This window comes from Protomyctophum parallelum (assembly GCF_964188405.1).
Source record: "Protomyctophum parallelum genome assembly, chromosome: 20".
Taxonomy (NCBI): domain Eukaryota; kingdom Metazoa; phylum Chordata; class Actinopteri; order Myctophiformes; family Myctophidae; genus Protomyctophum; species Protomyctophum parallelum.
In genome coordinates this window covers 16,232,866-16,251,475 of record NC_139718.1, presented here as the reverse complement: position 1 = coordinate 16,251,475, position 18,610 = coordinate 16,232,866, and the positions used below count along the sequence as shown (strand labels likewise).

The following is an 18,610-nucleotide window of genomic DNA, read 5'->3' as shown; positions in this document are numbered from 1 at the left end:
GCCTCGCATGGTCCAAAAAGACCATCATGGCTCTTGGAAATGCTGGTGTCAGCTTTTCTAAAATGACCGTGTGAAGGTCTCTATTCCAATTTTCCTGCCAGAAAAAAAGGTATGTCTGGCTGACACAGCTCATCAAACCCTATAACATTAGCTGGAACAGATGGTTCGGCGCGTGTGTGTGTGTGTGTGTGTGTGTGTGTGTGTGTGTGTGTGTGTGTGTGTGTGTGTGTGTGTGTGTGTGTGTGTGTGTGTGTGTGTGTGTGTGTGTGTGTGTGTGTGTGTGTGTGTGTGTGTGTGTGTGTGTGCGCGCGCGCCCACTAACTCCACCGGTCTGCACGGATGCTACAGTAACAGTTTGGTGGTCCTCATGGGGAAAGTAGAAGAATAATTACAGTATCTTGTATCGGTTTTTTTTTGCCAAAAAAAATAAAATCCAATACCTTCTGCATTGTGACCCTGACCCAGTAGCAATATCGCCATGCAATCACTAAAAACTCAATAACGTTCTTTTTTTTAAACGTATAGGACAGCAGATTATATTATACATGATTGTATCTGCTCCTTCAGCCTACCACAAGGGGGTGCTGTAGCACCTTCAACAACCCCATTACCGTACCTCTGCCTTAGTTATAATTTCACAATGGACTATATTGATGTTCAGGACTGTTAACATCATGTATTAATGTACAGGATATTGCGGTACCCATCCTAATTTTGGCTGTTCAGTGTCACCGAGATGTTGGAAAAGACACAAGCTAACTTCCAGGAGGAACAAACACCTCTGAAATCTGTCTTGTGACCAGTCATAAACACAACCTACCGCTAGAAAGGGAAAACCTCCATAAAACTCCGTCACAAATTCCCCAGAGCGCGTCGCAATATCGAGTTGTTTTTAACCATTTTTTATCCACTTCCAGGCAGCAGTGCTGCAGGCTGTGTTGCCTGCACTGCTTGGATGAAGGTTTTAAGCTGCCAAATGACCTGATGAGTGGGGAGCTGTTCCGACCACATTGTGGAGCAGTTTGTTTATGGTTATTTAGTGAAATGAGGCCTTATATTTAATATTAATCAATATTGAACAACTATGTGACATTTATCGACTAAAATTTAGAAACAAGCTGTGACAGTCCAGCAAAGTGTTTTATCTCTCCATTTCTCCCTGTCGCCGGTCTGACTTCGCCATGACCTGTGAGCGTGAGCCACATTAGTATGTTAACCCATTTAGACCTGAGGACAATTCTACAAATACCTCATGTTTCTATGTCAGTCGTTCTCAAACACTTTCATGTCAAGGACCCCCAAAAATATATGTAATTGGCCACCGACCCCCATCTGAAAATATGTTGTTCCAGGGACCCCCCCCCCCCCCCCCCCCCCCCCAGAAGCAAATATGAGTTAAAAATGTTCCCAGTGAGCAGGTTGGTATACCGTTCCTTCTATTGATTGTTCTACTGTCGGTGTGGGAATATGCGTATGCATGGCTGAATATAATGCACATTGTATAGCACTCTGGATGAAGGCGTTATAGTAATGCACCGTTTACAATTTCTAAATGCACCATCATGTTCTGTTCTCCATTGAATACATGTCTGGTGCACAATGCATGTACGTACGTTCCCCGGGAGGCATACTCTTCCATTCTTTCCTCACGCTGGTCACGCTAACGTCTCTCTAGAAGCGTTAATATTCCAAACGAGAGGCATGCTGAAGTCAGAAATGAAGACAGAATATTGCCAACCTGGTCAAAACCATGGAGAGTTCCCTAGATTAGGAGATACGAGCCATTCTTTCGGAAGTGAATGGCAGTGCGCAAATCAAAGGAGTACATTGCAGAAGGAGTGTCCAACACATATATATATATATATATATATATATATATATATATATATATATAATATTTTATTTTTAAAATATATCAAAGACCAAAAGACGCCTATACACGTCTTTAGCATCCCGTGGTTTTGATATAAAAGACGTGTATACACGTACATTGTGTTAACTAACATCTTCTACACACAACATCTAGATTCTACAGTCTGGATGTCTATTCTTCACATGTTAACTTCATGCCAGATTCTACAGTCTGGATGTCTATTCTTCACATGTTAACTTCATGCCAGATTCTACAGTCTGGATGTCTATTCTTCACATGTTAACTTCATGCCAGATTCTACAGTCTGGATGTCTATTCTTCACATGTTAACTTCATGCCAGAGTGAGGACCTCATGGTGATAGACACAAAGAGACAGACAGGCACACAGAGTGTGAGTGAGAGATGCAGACCAACATGTAAAACTGTGAGAAAGTGTTATTTTATTACCATTATCTTCATTGACCGTCATAAAGGCAGATGTCATTATGCTGTAACTGCTGTTGCATCATTGCTTGCTCCTAGTGTTCTGTCAGGCTGCATGTGAGATTGTCACATTATGGAGGGACTTAAATATTTGGTCGTATTTTGGACATGGAAACATCCAAAAGGAGGACCAAAAATAATAGGATATATTTAATTCACCCAGTGCTATTTTTGAAATTGGGATTAAGTGGTTAACGAGGTTATCATGTGTTTGTACTGTAGCTGGCTCTGGTGAGAAAATACCCTAGAACACTGAACACAAATTGTCACACCATCACAAAACACGGGTAGGCCTATATTTTACCCAATGTACAATATTCCATAAATTATATTCCATTCTCATCAAAATATATTGAAGTACAGCAATACATGACAACTTGAGGTACTCTTCTTTAATATTTCATTCAGTAAGACATTTCACAAAAAAGAAAAATTGATATCATCGGGGGCGCTATCATAGGAGGGCAAAATCGGTGAAAAACGTAAATGGCTATTAACATTTTTTTTTTAAAGTAATGGAGCTAGGAACTTCTCCTTTGGTCCACCCATTACTGGGACATGTGAGAATGGTTGAGTGAAAAACAAAAACATGCAGAGATGTGGGCAGGGAAACAAACCTACCTTCTATGATGTCACTGAGCTTCATGAATGTACTGAAAGACCCACCCACCTCAGACATCGGCATTATGAAAATTACCAAAATATAATTGTCTGGGTGAAAATGAACTGTGTTTAGTGTTCTAGGTTTAAAGATCACTAAATTACTAGTCAGTCTACTGTTGCCCGTTTCCACACGGGATAAGTGTCCACAAATTCCTTAAGGCAGGCAGTCACAAATATAATACCAAAATATGTTGGTTGAGGATTAATACTTTGTAAATACCTTGGTTAGTAAGGTTATTATTCCTATAGCAATGCATGATTTATGTGGTCCAGATCATGTTTAGAATTTAGAATGCTATAATACCTCCGACATCTAACTTAAACCCATTGACTGGGGTCCCTCACGGACACGGGTTCGTACTTGGGGCCCCTCCTTTTTTCCCACGACACCAAATCTCCATTTTCGCAGAATGCTCAGAGACTGTGAGATGCCCACTAGAGGAGGGACGCTAAGGTTCATGTGGATATACAATCTCACAGCGTGTCACTTCGTGCCACGATGCGAGCTTGTACGTCTGCTATTAAGTGTTTGAAGATTTTAGTTTAGAAGGAATTTGTAGAATCTGCCTCAGGTCTGAGCACTGAGACTGAGTCGCAAGTCGCTGACTTCCCTGTTCCCATCCCCTTGAATAGTTTGAGGCATTTTGTCTGCTGCACTATCTGTATGCTATTAGCTGCTAGCCTTGCCTTCAGAACAGGCTGCACTGCACGCCTTGGATGAAGTATCGTGGGAAATCCTGCTGGCAACCCCCTCTTTCAGTCTCATTAGAGACCCCCTCTAGAGTCTGAACATGTAGCCCGGAGGTCTTGGGTACCCATAGGCAGAGCAGCTGCTGGAAAGACAGTGGTACAGCTCTAAGGACCAACAAGAGCATGCATCTCATTTGTGGTGGGCGTCTGGAATAATCTTGTTCCTGTCCCACTCTGGCAGACTGAGGCACAGGACCAAATGAGATTTGTCAGGATGTGAGGGATTAAAATAGCCTTTCATCACATTTGTAAACACTGTTCATACGAAGGTGAGGGCTAAACATCATTGTCTTTTCAAATCCAAACTGGAAAGTCTGAATGAGAGTGTATGGGGGCAGTATTTATCTGGAAAGCTCTGAGCAGAGGGGGAGAGGAGGGGTGAGAGCAAGTGCTCCAGAGAGAGAGGGAGAGAGAGAGAGAGAGAGACTGCATGTGTAAGGCAGGATGGGAGGGTTTGTAGAGTGAAAGTGAGAGAGAGAGAGAGAGAGAGAGGACGAGCGGGTGGGTACTGCGAAATCCTTTAACAGGGGAGCTCTGTGTATTTGTTAGACAGCTTGGCTGCCTGCCCAACCTGGCTCATTGTAATCAAGGCATGATCGGCAACACCAGGCAGCCCTCTCTGCCGCCTCGGCTGCCTAGCGCTTGGACCCAGCCCAATTCTCCCCGCTGACATGGAAAGACCCGTGAGTGCCTTCTCATCTTCCCTACTCTTCTTATCCCCACACTCTCCTTCTCTTGCTTTTGCACTCTCGTCCTAGCTGCTTGTGGCCCAGCTCGGCTGGTGTTAGGTTCCCCCACTTCTCTCTCTCTCCACTGGCAGAGATTTAGCTGTGTCTAAATGCAGCCCTCCTGGCAGCCGCTTTCTGTCTTCGCCCCTCCACTGGCTCTCTCGGCCCCATGCAGTAGCTGCTGTAGTTGGGGAACAACGCTGGGCAGGGAGAAAGCCCTGGCACCCTCCACTTTGTGGGCCCATCTGAGCATGGGTGCCGTCCCATCCGCTGGAAGAGCCACAGCTTTCCCCGTGTGTTTGATTGTTTATCTGTCTTTATGTGAGGACCTTCCGGAAGGAGGGACCCCCTGTGTCCAAAACCCTGAGGGGGTATTGTTCCCCATGCCACGTTTCCTCCACACTGGGCTAGCAGTAGGCTTCGGCGGCTGGCAAGGCTGGCGTTTCTTTGAGCTCCGCCATCCGCCTTGCTGAGATTCGGCAGCGAGTGTTTCTCTTGCTCCTATTCTTGGTGGTATGTCCTCATGCTCTGTTGTGTTTGGACACCCCTGACAACCAGACAGCTGGCTGCTGCCCACCCTGCCACCTCTCCGAGTGAGCACGTCCCAACTTTTTCACAGCGACTTAGTGGACTTTGAAACAGGTGATTTTTCGATGCATTGAATTCTATGTAGGTTCTTTGATGTTTTGTTTGGGTCTTTTTTTGGGGGGGGGCTGTCAACGTCATGGTTGGTCGGGTAAATTCACTCTGATGCTAATATTAATCAGAGGTTTATGGTAGTGATGAATAATGAAAGTGCCACTGCTTTCCCTTTCCACATCTCTGTGACAATACGCTGTGTATACCAGGAAGGTGACAGCAGCTGTGGCGATGGAGCAGCATGGAAAAGTCTCCCATGTAGCCCCGGTGCTATGTTGTCTTCTGCGTGTCTGAATGTTGTGCATGCTAGCTGTGAGTCATTTTTCTGCGCTAGGTGGAATGTCACATGGAGCGTTCAGGAATCTCTTCCTCCGCCGCCACACACTCGAGCAACAGAGGAGATGATTGACTAGCTGAACGACTAAGTGTTTGTCACGTCTGTGTACCGTCTCTCTCCATCTGTCAGGGATGTTCACTGCGTAGAGTTATCCCCCTTCCTGATGGGTACTGTAGGCGAATGGGCCAATGTGTGAACACTGAACGGCAGCTTGAATTATGTTTGTGTTATGATGCTGCTGGAAAAGCTTTCAGTAAGAAAACAGCTAAATAATTCTGGCTGCAGTAGTATTTTTATTTTCACCTCTATCTACCTCTCTAAGTTGTTTGCACCTCTCTCCAAACAAACAAGTACGGTAATACCTGCGGGTGTCAGTAATGATTGTTTCCTTTTGAACGATAAGAACTGCCTTCCTTCTGAAAGCCTCTGTTTGAGTTTTTTATTTTTTTTGCTCCTGCATCCCACAGTGTTTTTGTTGCTGTCGCGATCAGCACCCACAGGCATCATGGACATTGACACTCTCTCCCCCAAAGCCCTGTGAAGTGCTTTTGTCTGTTTCGGCCTGACACTGCAGTGTAAGAGGGTGGTTCTTCTTTTTTTGCCATGACATCATTATATCAGGGCACGTCCTATTAAATAGTCATTTTGTGCATGATGTAGCAGGGACTGTCATGTCAAAACACACACCGTAGGAAAGTACAAGTTGAAGAGTTATGTTGGTCCATTAAGACCTGAGGCTGATTCTAATCCGTTTTCTGAAAAACTCATGTTGAATAGTGAAAATATAGCCACACATTTACAACATGCTGAGACCTTGTAGATCTGTCTTGCATATAGTAGTAAGCCTTGCCTAGCCATGTGGCCCATAGCCTATCTCCTGTTTTTGTAGCATGAGGCATCTTAATGTACAAGTACACCCCTTGGACATGACACTATCGTGTCGCAGGGACTTGCCCCCAACCCAGCCCTTGCGTGCCAAGCAGGGAGGCACTGGGTCCCATTTTAAGATGTCTTTGGTATGACCCAGTCTGGGATTGAGTACCGGTACTCAGGGTGGACACTCTAACCACAAGGCCACTGAGCTGACTCTTGCACATGCTGTGACCTAATCTCAGACGTAAAATGAAAGTCAATGATAACCGTGTGCTTAAAAGGCCGCCCTGCCCTCCTAGGCCTCATGCTGCAGAGCGGGCCGGGGTCATCTTCATTCTCCCTGGAAGATGACCTGTGGCCTTTAGACAACCTGTTGCCATTTAAAGCAACCCCTCTCCCCCCCCTCCTTTTCCTGCACCACTGCAGCATACATGCCGCACATCTTGAGGCAAGGGTGGTCAGTAACTAGGAATGCAAGATCATTATTGGCCCCAGTATTTATCGGCCCAATATATTGTTGCGACTGTAGGTCACAGATTACTATGAAAACCTGCAAAATCTGTCGGTCATGCCACCATATATGGCCGTCAGTCCCTCATGCCTCGTGACATAGCACGCCCCCATATATAGCCGTCAGTCCATCACACCTTGTGACACGCTCCATATATGGCCGTCTCCATATGACGATCACAACACTGACCATCAGAACCTGGACAGGGCCATACATAGAGATCTCCATATCCATCTCCATAGATCTCCATATATGGAGCTGACCTGTTCTGACATTCCATATGTTGATCCTACCCCGCCCGTCCTTCCTCTTCGATGTCTCCCTTTTGACTGATACCTGTTAATTCAAACTCTAGACGCCCCAAAGTTATTAGTCCCTCATCAAACCCTGTACATTCAAGACACTACCCCCGAACAGTGGGCCAGAGCTGATGGCGGTCTCTCGTTGCCTAACTTCAAATTATACTATTGGGCTTTCACTCTTCGCCCCTTTTAAGATATTTCGACTCAACTATAAAGGTTTGTTGGCGAGAGCTTGAGGAGAGTTTGGTTCATCCTGTTGAATTGAGAGATCTGATCTATTCAAACATAACGAATAGTCAATGCAAAGTTCGCTTTGGGCCAATCATTTCTCAGTTAGTAACAGTGTGGAGAGCGGCTGCAAAATTGCGCAAGATTGATTTGAAATGGAATTTGCTTTCCCCAGTGTTCAACAATGATGGTTTGCTTTTGGACAATCGTCCTATTCGTTTTCCCAGATGGAGTTCCAAGGGGATTCATACTTTGGGTGATTTATTTGATGTTAATGGTTTGCGTTCTTTCCAGAATTTATGTGATATTTTTAACTTGCCTGATAACTCTTTTTTTTTTCTATTTACAATTGAGAACTGCCATGAGGACATATGGGGTTCCATGGCAGACCCCCCTTGCAATGCACCCTTTGCATAGACTTATCTGTGATGTTAGGTCAAGAGGTTTTGTTTCCATATTGTATGATTATTTATTAGAATCTAGTTATGGGACCTTGCTTGTCGATACTGTATGGAGGAATGACATACCAAATCTAGATCTAGAATCTTGTTTGTTTTTGTTTTTGTGTTCTTTGCTTTTGCTGTTTTTTATGTGTTTTGTTTTCTTTAAGTCATTCATGATGTTAACGTGTCTTATTGTGATTTTTGTCTTAAATAAAAAACATTTGATAACAAAAAAAAAAGACACTACCCCCGCTGCCACCCATAGATCTCCATATATGGAGCTGACCTGTTCTGACATTCCATATGTGGATCTGACCTTATCAAACCCTGTACACTCAAGACACGCTCCATACATAGCCAGTACAGAATTCACTCCATATGTTGATCTGCCTCCCCATGCCAAAGCGCTGCGTGCACGCGACCTCTCCCTCAGGGCGTCTTACTGGTATATATATTCTTTATTACTTGTGCAAGCAGAGTGCACAAGTAATAGTTTTCGTCCAGTGCTTCGATGCGTATGTCGCCGTTTGATGTGTATACGCCGTGCTTGATATGGCAGTGGTGTCAGATTACTTTACATGTATTCATAGGGGCATTACCTTTAATCCTCCCAACACTGAAACATATCGTCATTACGTCACCATCGAAAACCAATTACACCCTGGCATTGGGTCCTTTAATCCACATCATTGAGAGCTAGTTGTACCAGTTATAGCCTGACGTCATATGCTGCTACGATACATACGCATCAAACGGGGCATACGCAAAGTAAGTTAAGTAACCACAGTATACCGCTAATCAACTTACAAATTACATACAGGCATTTCCTTTAATCCACCCGACACTGATCGACATATACGTCACCATCGAAAGCCGTCACTCATCCGTATTAATTACAAGTAACATTACGTAATTGATTGTTGTTAATTACGTAACGAAAGAATGAATTTTAAATGCTAGAATAGAATTACCATAAAATAGTGTCACACAGGTAAATACTTTTCAAGTAAGTCATAGAGCTGTATTCTAGATAGCCAGGACAAATCAGTAATCAGTAAATACAACTTTTTTTACCTCCAAAAACTAGGTACGTAGAAAATAGCTAAACCTAATAATTCAATATTTCAAATGTTCTTTCACAGAGATGCTGAGATTTGACAGTTTGTAGCGGTCGACAGTACTAGTAGGCCTACTTGTGTGCAACAAGCAAGTAGGCACTCGACAGAGTGCAGTTCTAGTTTTATATATTTTCATATGCTTGCAGTTCTGCTAAATGATTTGTTTTATCTGCTGACAAATGTGTGTTTTTAGATATTTAACGACTTAATCCCTCAATACTTTGTAAACTTGACCTTTGGCTCGATACTTGGTCTATTCTTTTTTTTTTTGTACAAACCTCTTACAAGTACAGATTAGGGATGTGAGGGTTAAATTGGTTAATGTAAAAAATACAAAAAAAATAAGACTTTTGTGATCTTTGTGTTTCGAAGAGCGAGCGTGTCTTGGGTTAGTGTGAACACAGTCCTAAGCGGTGAGGGCATTGGGAGAGCAGCATGTGTGTGTGGAGTGTGAGCGGAGGCACGCCTTCTGCTGACGACGTCAGGATGTTTCAGATGCTCTGCATTCGCATTCCCACTGCGTAACGGAGCTCCATAATGAACGCTCCATCTGTGTGCAGCATCAGTCACAAGACCTCACACCCATTCCTCTCTTGTCCATGTCTTGACTATAACAGTGGGCTTACGTTTACATCTTTTAAATAGCTTTTTTATTTGCTATTATTTTTAAGAAGGCCATTTAAGGGGAGCTTTGCCCGTAGATAACGTGAATTCTATCATTTGTATTCTCTATGCCGAAAAAAGGTTACTGTGCTCTGTGCTGTGGATTCATGTTAAGTGAAACAAAGTTCCTCTTTAATAGCCCTAGAATGAAAAAAATAGGCCTTGTTAAAAATGGCTAATAGAAAACAAAGGAAAATGCCACATTTTAATGCGTTTTCTGTAGGCAGGTGGTGAGAGCAAGCTCTCGACACAGAATTTATTTGGAAGAGCTATGTCACATTTTCAAATGTCACACAATAGAACAAGGTTAAATGTCTGCAATGTTCTCCTTTAACACATGTGAGTCACAGCACAGCGGCTATAGAGCTCTTTTAATTTGAGCTGCAGTATGAATGTATTTAGACTATAATAAAGTGCAAGCCTTCTTGTAGCAAGTCACTTGCAGCCATGTTCAGCCCAATTCATGCTCTGTAGTATGGCGGTGTCAAATGGATCTACTTGCTAACAATGCGTCACAAAATTTGTAGATTTTTTGACAAGCGGCATTGTCGTGTGATGGAGTATCAGCTATAGTCACTGCTTGAGTGGATCTGAATGCCGTGTCCCCCCCCCCCCCCCCGCCAGGCCCCCACACAGACCCCCAGTGACGTGATGCCCAAGAAGGATCAGGGAAGAGACATGGAGCTGGATAAGAGGATCGAGGCCCTCCGCAGGAAGAATGAAGCCCTCATGAAGAGGTACCAGGTGAGGACAAGATTTTGTAGACGGGGAATAAGAGGCCTTCATGGTCCAATGATTCGTGGCTACAGACAGTTCCATTCGAACACTCACACATTGCTTTGCTGGGAACGAGACAAAACTACTAGTACATAGCTACGTAGCTACGTCATCAGTTGGTTGAGAGTATGCTGAGGTAACGATGATGAGGGTCAGGGAGAGAAGCCCACACAATGATTTCACACAGTATTGGTTTATTTTTGAGGGGCTCTAGACCCTCCTACGTCCAGCTTTTAGTGCACACACTTTGTCCTACACAAACATTAAATTCCCATTGACAATGAAAATTGAATGGACAATCTTACGTCATAGTGTGAACACAAACATTGAAGACGAAGGTGAGGACCTCTTTTTTTTGCCCGTTTGGAACAAAAAACCTCAAATCATGAACCCAGCATGCAATTTATATGAAATCTTTCACAGACTTTCCTACTAGGCTGAGGAATATATCCCACCCTTTTCACATTGGCCTGTTATAGTGCCACCAACACGTGGATCTTTGCTAAACACATTTTTGGAAAACAATGCCTCAAATCATGAACGCAGCATGCAATTTACGTGAAATCTTTCATGGACTTTCCTACTAGGCTGAGGAATATATCCCACCCTTTTCACATTGGCCTGTTATAGCACCACCAACGGGTGGATTTTCGCAAAACACATTTTTGGAACAAAATGCCTCAAATCATCCAATTGCCATCCAAGACCTAAGAAGAAATGGCACCCTTCACAATGGCCTATTATAGCGCCACCAGGAGGCCATAACCACCTGACCTGTGCCCCGAGGGGCACTTTATCTAGTTATTTCTGATGTTGTTGATGTTTATGATTGTTGTTTTTAACCCGTCTGTAATGCACTTTGTAACTATATTGGAAATGTAAATAAAATTCATTCATTCATTCATTCAGGACAAAAATTCTGATTGGCCGGAATGAGATGATGTATGATGATGTACGATGATAAGAGCGCCCCTCACTTCTCACGGGTGTGATTTTTTTTTTTTTACACCATAACTACTGTTACTGGACATTATAGTATATAAGCTAAGGGCTATGATTGTAAGACCTCTGTTGGACGTGTGTTGAATTGACTGGCTTCGTTGGGTTGCTCATAGGAGGTGGAGGCGGATAAGAAGAAGGCACATGATGAAGGCTTGTCGCTGCAGAGCCGCAAGGGCAAAGTTGATGACCTCACCGTAACCATCAGCAAGTCCACCAGTGTAAGTGTCTATGTTGTGAAGCCATGATACCGGTGTTACACCCGAATTGGTGCCCGAATCGAATTTTGGTCAAAATTGTGCAGAATTGTGTCCGTGTGTTGGTATTGCGTTAAATGTTCTGTTCAGAAGCAAGCACGCTTTAGTAGTGTGTTCTCCACAGCTCATCAATGTGTCATGCTTTTAGGAGTAGGTTACGGTATGCCTGCGAGTAGAACTGATATATGGTTGTGAGAAGTGTTATAGTTTACTAGAAAATGTTTGTACTGTGATGTGCAGTCCATTTTTCTGTTTTAATTACCTTTTAGTAATACTTGTTAGCCTACTTTGTTTCCATGCAGAGTCCACTACTTACTAAATAGTAACTGTTAATTCTATTTGACCTTGTTAAATTCAGAAATTTGTTGAATAGTGTCAAACGTGATCACACAGACAAGTTAACTAACTAGTAAATAAGTCATTAGTGGATTATTTCTTTGTAACATTTAGATCTGAGAGTGTCTTCTCATTTTACTGCACGTCCTTCTCATACAGTATCTACTCTAGCGCCCCATTAGATCCTCGAACCACACTTTGATAACTGCTGCTTTACTGCAATCCGTGACTTTTAATGAATAAAACGTTGGTTTACTGTTCAAATTAGTAATTTAGACCCTGATGTCGGGTAGGATACCTAGATTCAAGATTCAATAATTTATTGCCATGTCAACAAGGAATTTGTCTTGGTTCATACTCAACATATACAGACAGACATTCAGAATGGTATTGCTTCATAAGTGGCGGCGGTGGCTCAGGGGTAGAGTGGCTGGATGGTAACCGCAAGGTTGCTAGTTGGAACCCGGGCTCCCTCAGAGTTAGTGTCGAAGTGTCCTAGAGCAAGACTCTGAACCCCTAATTGCTCCTGATGTGCTGGTTGGTGCCTTGCATGGTTTCCGCCGCCATTAGTGTATGAATGTGTGTGTGAATGGGTGAATGTAATGTACAATGTATGTAAAGCGCCTTGGATAAAGGCGCTATATAAATGCACCATTTACCATTTACCATAAGTGATTCTGCTTGAAACTCAAGATCTCCCCTGGCCAAGCAGACACTGCCTCTCGGGCTGCTGAGCGGTAGAAGTTTGGTCTCCGCCTTAGGACATCTGGGCTTTGAAAGGAAAGAGATAAGTGTTTGACATCTTCATTCTTCGTCATGTGACAGGACACTCGCGTGGTGACGGCCAAGTCTGGCACCGGAGGGTCACAGGAGGCGGGGCCAGACGGACTGGCAGAGGACTCGATGGGCTTAGGGCGCGGGCGCAGGCAGCAGCTGCTGGTCACCATGGTGAGGAAAAAGGTAAGGAAAATGTGTAACTAATTTTTGTTCCATGTACAATAAAATCTAGTTTTCAAATGCAACCAAATGGACTCGTAAGGGTCAATTTGGTTACATTTGTTTCAACTGGTAAACTTAACACAGGATTTTACTGTGTGTTAACCACATCAACCCAAGCGTCCTTATTTTACTGTGTGTTAACCACATCAACCCAAGCGTCCTTATTCTGGGACGAACATTTGGCGAACTTGTGGATCAGATATTTCCGGGGAAGAGAATTGGTGTAGAGGGTACTGTGCCCTGTGGCCGCGGTGGGTACTGTGCCCTGGGTGCTTTTTCGCATTTTTTATTCACTAATACATTCATTATTCATTTATAATTAATTTAAAAAGGGCTTCGTTAAGACCTACATATTATTATGGTCAATGCCTGTGTGAAAAGTGGGAGTAATTGGTGCAGGCAGTGAGGAGCTACGTCAGTCACAGTGACAGACATTCAGACAGACATTGTCAGAATTATAGTATGATTATAGATAGTATGATGATGTAACTAGCACATCTGCAGTGGTTGCTGGTGGTCTCCCTACTCTTCCATAGAGAAATCTAGACTGCGGTGTAGGATGTCTGGAACACCTACTGATTGACAAGTAGTAGTGCCTGACTACTACTGGCCAAACCAACATTGCCTATTGGCAGAGCGGTAGAAATTTGAATTTGTCCTCTGGGCGACTAGCATTTGAATCCCAAGCAGGCCATAAAAGGTACAGATTACAGCTTGACCTTTGCCTCTAAAGTATGTTGGCGTCTGCATCAGATCTTTCAGAAGAAGGCAATTGTGTTTTTTCTTTTTGCACTACTCTAATGGTGAGACGTGCAATTAATGTATTTGTGAAGCAGTGGTTTAGTTTATGCCTGAGCAGCTAAAATGGCAAAACTACCTTAATCCTTTCTACCATATTAAAAGTTCACCATTCGTAGTCAATAATGGATAATACCTAACATTTGTACATTGAAGTGTCATTATGTAAAAATGGACTTGTTCACATTTGTCACTCAAGCTTGAAGATAATACTAGTAACTGCCAGCTTGCTGGAAACCCCTCAGAGTGCTGCTAAGGTGAACTGGGCTGCAGACATCTAAATGAGGTGAATTGAACAGAATTAAGAAACAGAGCCTGTCATACACCAGAGAAATAGCTGAAAAAGTCACGAGTCTGAATTTGTCTCAGGCAGCGACGAAGACTGCTGAACGAATTTAACCACTTGAACCCCAGCGTCCCTATTCTGGGGGAAAACTGTAGCACTGTCTGTTGCTAGTTTGCTACTGGGCGGCAGTGGCTCAGGGGTAGAGTGACCGGATGGAAACCGAAAGGTCCCAGTTCGAACCCAGGCTCCCCCAGAGTTAGTGTCGAAGTGTCCTTGAGCAAGAACCCCTAATTGCTCCTGATGTGCAGGTTGGTGCCTTGCATGGTTTCCCCTGGCATCGGTGTGTGAACGTGTGAGTGAATGGGTGAATGTAATGCACAATCTCTGTAAAGCGCCTTGGATAAAGGCGCTATATAAATGCACCATTTACCATTTACTGTGGGTTCCTCTCAGTCACATGGAAGGACAGCTCAATGCAGGTTCACTCGTTTATTGGCTCCACACAGACACTTGGTTAAACATAACATAAATACTCTTAGTGCAAACTAAAGTCAGCCCAGCCGTGCTGGGAACATTGCCTGCCACACGGATTTCGGTTCAGTTGGTTTTCTGTTCTGTTTTCTGCACTCTCTGCTCTCTGTGTGTGTCTTCTGTCTGTGTGGCCAAGGTCCAACACTAAACACCTGCCATTCAATAAACCCTGGCACTGCTCCCATGAGCCACTCCCCGCATCTATAATTTTGTTAAACCACAACAAGCATCTGATTACAGAATATAACTCCTGACGGTGGAAGGGAGAAAAAGTACAAAACTAGAAAAAGTGCCCTTCCGGGCACAGGTCTCCACCAGGTTATCCACAGATCCGTGCAGTTAGAGGTAAAAACACTTTTCGGCCAGTTATAGCGCCACCTTGAGGCTGAGTTGAAATTGTTCATGTGGCATTTCGTCCTCGGCCTAGTGGGAATGTGGGTGCACAATTTCACGGAAATCACGCGATGTGTTCATGATTTGCAGCATTTTGTTTGAAACTGAGCACTCCTGTGAACTTTGGAAGCCAATCTTAACCAATCAGGATGGAGTCTGATAAATCTGAAAGACCCGTTTCGTTGAATGGCTCTAGAGAGACTGTGTACCAATTTGCGTGATGTTTGGACAAAATCTGTAGGTGTACTGTGCAAAAACTTGTTTTGCACAAAGCGGCCTCCTGGTGGCGCTATAACAGGCCGTTCTGGAAAGTTTGGGGCAGAGGTTCATGGTTGGCATCCAGGGAGTGTGTGTGCAAAATATGGCATCGACCGGGTTAACGGTGGCCGAGATTAGCTGTTCACGGACACACGGACGGACACACGGACGGACGGACGGACGGACGGACACGCGGACGGACGGAGTGCAAAACATACTCTCCCCACATGCCTTCGGCCTGGTGGAGACAATTATATAAACTTAATTCACAATGAAACATTTAATATAGTAACATGACTCACTCAATAGATAAAAATATGAGGTACAACTGTGGTTTAATAGTATACGGTAAACAAATAACAATATATGTACTAGAGATAGGTGAATCAGTTGTTCTCAGCCTTGGTCCTCAGCACCAGTCGTGAACAAATAAACAACAGAATAAAACAGAAAAACAGAAAACCTGTATCCAACACCAGTGGTAGGCTAATTGGAGACTGCAAACGAAGTTCATTAAGTGACCAGCATTGCTTCAACATACAAAATAACTGAATAAGCACACATAACAAAACAATGAATACTTCAAAAACAATAAAGACAAAATAGGTAGTCTAGAGACAAAACGCAGCACTAATAAAACAAAACATAGCCAGCAACAGGGATAGAGCTGGGAAGTTCAACTCACAGCTTACCACAGTGGCATGGCCATGGCAAAACAAAACCCAAACAAACACTGATTGTAGTTGTATGTTTAACACCCGGCAAAGCGGCAGCGCAGTCTGTTACCCGTACAGCTGTCCCTTAAAACGGACCGCAGCAGGCTCACTGCTGTTGTAGCTCTAGGATCACTATAAGACTACCCATATCCAGCTGTGATTCCCGCTGCCATGTGGTGGTACAGCATTAAACCAATTTACTTTCAGGAATTACATGTTGGGCAGGCAAGATGTGTTGTCGTCCCCCCACCCCCCCCCCCACGCACAATCGGAAGCACTACAAGAGATATACAGACGATATAGCCAGACGAGTACGCTACAAAGGCTGAAAGGCATGCATTTGCATTCCAATGGGTGATTGAGGGTCGCACTCTACGCGCAACGGCCAATCAGCTGTCCAATAATAGTTCTCAGGTCTGGTGTTTGTCCTCTCTTTTATTTCTCAGTGTATGGATTTTGGCCAGGCAGAAATGGATTTGGACAGGCGGCCTCGCCTTATTGTAGATACGCCACTGCTGTTGTGCCACAAGGCACTGATGAACTTCATACTGGAAACTGGATGGCCATCCTACCTGCAATACGTATAGCTAGTTCAAATAACGCAAAGCAGATCATGGAACAATAGAACACAGGCTGAAGAAAACAAATGGTCATGGCATGCGGACGGCATTCAATTGTTCAAACAAACGGCAAGATGGACAGACATTCCACAATTATTCACAAGGTCCCAGAAATATTGTCAATTATTACACAAAAGTAAAAAAAGAAGTATCACACAAAGACAATTGAACACAATGTTTTGTTCCATTAATTGCATCAAAATTCCCTTTTCCTCCATAAAGCTTACATTTGTACTCTGACCATTGCTATGGGAAAATACATTTTAGTTGTAAAGTAAAAAATTATAGTAAAATCATTATTGTTAATTTAAAGGGATAGTTCACCAAAATGCCTTGAATTGATGGATTTATTTTATTTTAAATTTTTTGTCACATTACTATGCCAAGAATTTGATGACCAACGGAGTCGGTTTATGGTGTTTGTGCACTCCTCCCTAGCCAATATACATACATTTCTATATGAAATGATGATCACAATGTGCATAACTGTGTCCCCAGGGTAAGCGGGTGGTGAGTGAGAAATCAGAGAGGAGGCACGGTCCACCGGATGCAAAGAGCCCCCTGGAAGAGGACAGCCCCCCGCAACGTCCAGCGGAGACGGCAGGGAAAGGGAAGCCGACTTCTCATACAGCCAAGAGAGAACTGACAGCAGCACAGGTTAGACCACCACTTTATCTACGGTTTATAAGACTGAGGGGGAAAGACGTTCTGCACAGGTCTGGCCGGAATCAAACCGGGGTGCGTACGTTTGTTAGACATACAGTCCGACAGGCTGACAAGTCTGACAACACCGCCGGCTAACCCATAGCCGGGTTAATGCTCACCGGTGGCTCCCGATATGCGTGCCAGGTTAAAACTAACCCTATTGCGGGTTAAAACGAACCTGTTGTTCCCTATATGCGTGGCAAGTTACAACTTACAACTAACACATGGCTTCCTGTGAGGTTAGTTTTAGGGTTGGGTTTTGGTTACGGTGTCGGACCTGACACCCAGATTTTAAAGTTTAGAATAATCTGTATGGATTATGTTAATACAATTATAACTAGCACATCTGCAGTAGTTGGTGGTCTACCGACTCTTCCACTGAGACATTTAGTCCTTGGTGTTCGGGTAGGACACCTTCCTGGTTCACCTGAAGTAGCCCTGCCCCATGCTCATCATGAGCACGGGATATTGCCTCTTGGTCTTAGATGAGCGGTAGATGTTTGGTCTTTTTCCACACACGTGACGAAGACGTGGGTATACAAACCCCGGGTGCTACATAATAAAATATACGGATTGCAGCTTTTATCCTGCACTGCGTCCCTGACTTCCACAACTAGAGCCCTGGTTAGCCATAAGCTATGCTCAAAAGCCAGGGGCACTCACTCCTGTCAGCAGCCTCTCCTTTCACCCTTTTGTCTGTGGTCTCACAGTGCGACGCCATGTTTTACATAGATGTCAGACATGTCGGCCCGGCCCACCACCCCGCCCGATGGAACACAATGGGCTCTGGACAGGAGGGGTGGGACACAGGCACTGGAGCTGTGATTGACTTGTGTGTGTGTGTGTGTGTGTGTGTGTGTGTGTGTGTGTGTGTGTGTGTGTGTGTGTGTGTGTGTGTGTGTGTGTGCGGTAGGTATTTTAGCACATGAGGCTCTGAGTTGGGTGTCTGTCTGTCTCTACAGGGCCTGTTAAAGAGGTACCACCACACTGTTTTGTTTTGTTGTTTTAGTTAAATTTTGTTTAGCTTTATGATGTTTTGTGATATGATGCACTGATTGGTTGGCACTTTTAATTTCGTTGTACATGTTACAATAAAGATCTATCTATCTATCAGTGCATTTTCTTTTAAATAGGTAAAACGGCTTCATGCTTAAACTTGGGGGGTGAACTTTCTGTGAAAGAAAGTTTGATACCTGCCCAATCCATAGAGGCCAGTGTTGAACATTTTATTGAACTATCTAAATTGCAATATTAACTATCATCCAAATTTACTTGACATGTCCATGACAAGCACAATATCCATTTTACATGAAGTATTAAAAG

The 18,610-nt window shown here is 43.8% G+C and overlaps 1 protein-coding gene across 4 annotated transcripts in view; it reads left to right on the top strand.

Annotated features, from left to right (window-relative positions):
* Positions 1-3,934: 3,934 nt before the first annotated feature.
* The window catches only part of ccdc9b (coiled-coil domain containing 9B), a 37,746-nt gene continuing 23,070 nt past the window's right edge, over positions 3,935-18,610 (top strand). For 2 of the 4 annotated variants that reach the window (XM_083792238.1, XM_083792235.1), the window contains exons 1-5: positions 4,143-4,453; positions 10,237-10,356; positions 11,505-11,609; positions 12,807-12,941; positions 17,081-17,239. In XM_083792238.1, the coding sequence (XP_083648364.1) occupies positions 4,442-4,453; positions 10,237-10,356; positions 11,505-11,609; positions 12,807-12,941; positions 17,081-17,239 (531 nt within the window). In that variant the 5' untranslated portion in view covers positions 4,143-4,441. Of the gene's footprint in view, positions 4,040-4,142; positions 4,454-4,685; positions 5,141-10,236; positions 10,357-11,504; positions 11,610-12,806; positions 12,942-17,080; positions 17,240-18,610 lie in introns of those variants that run through there. The other 2 variants (XM_083792237.1, XM_083792236.1) reach the window with 2 other exon arrangements.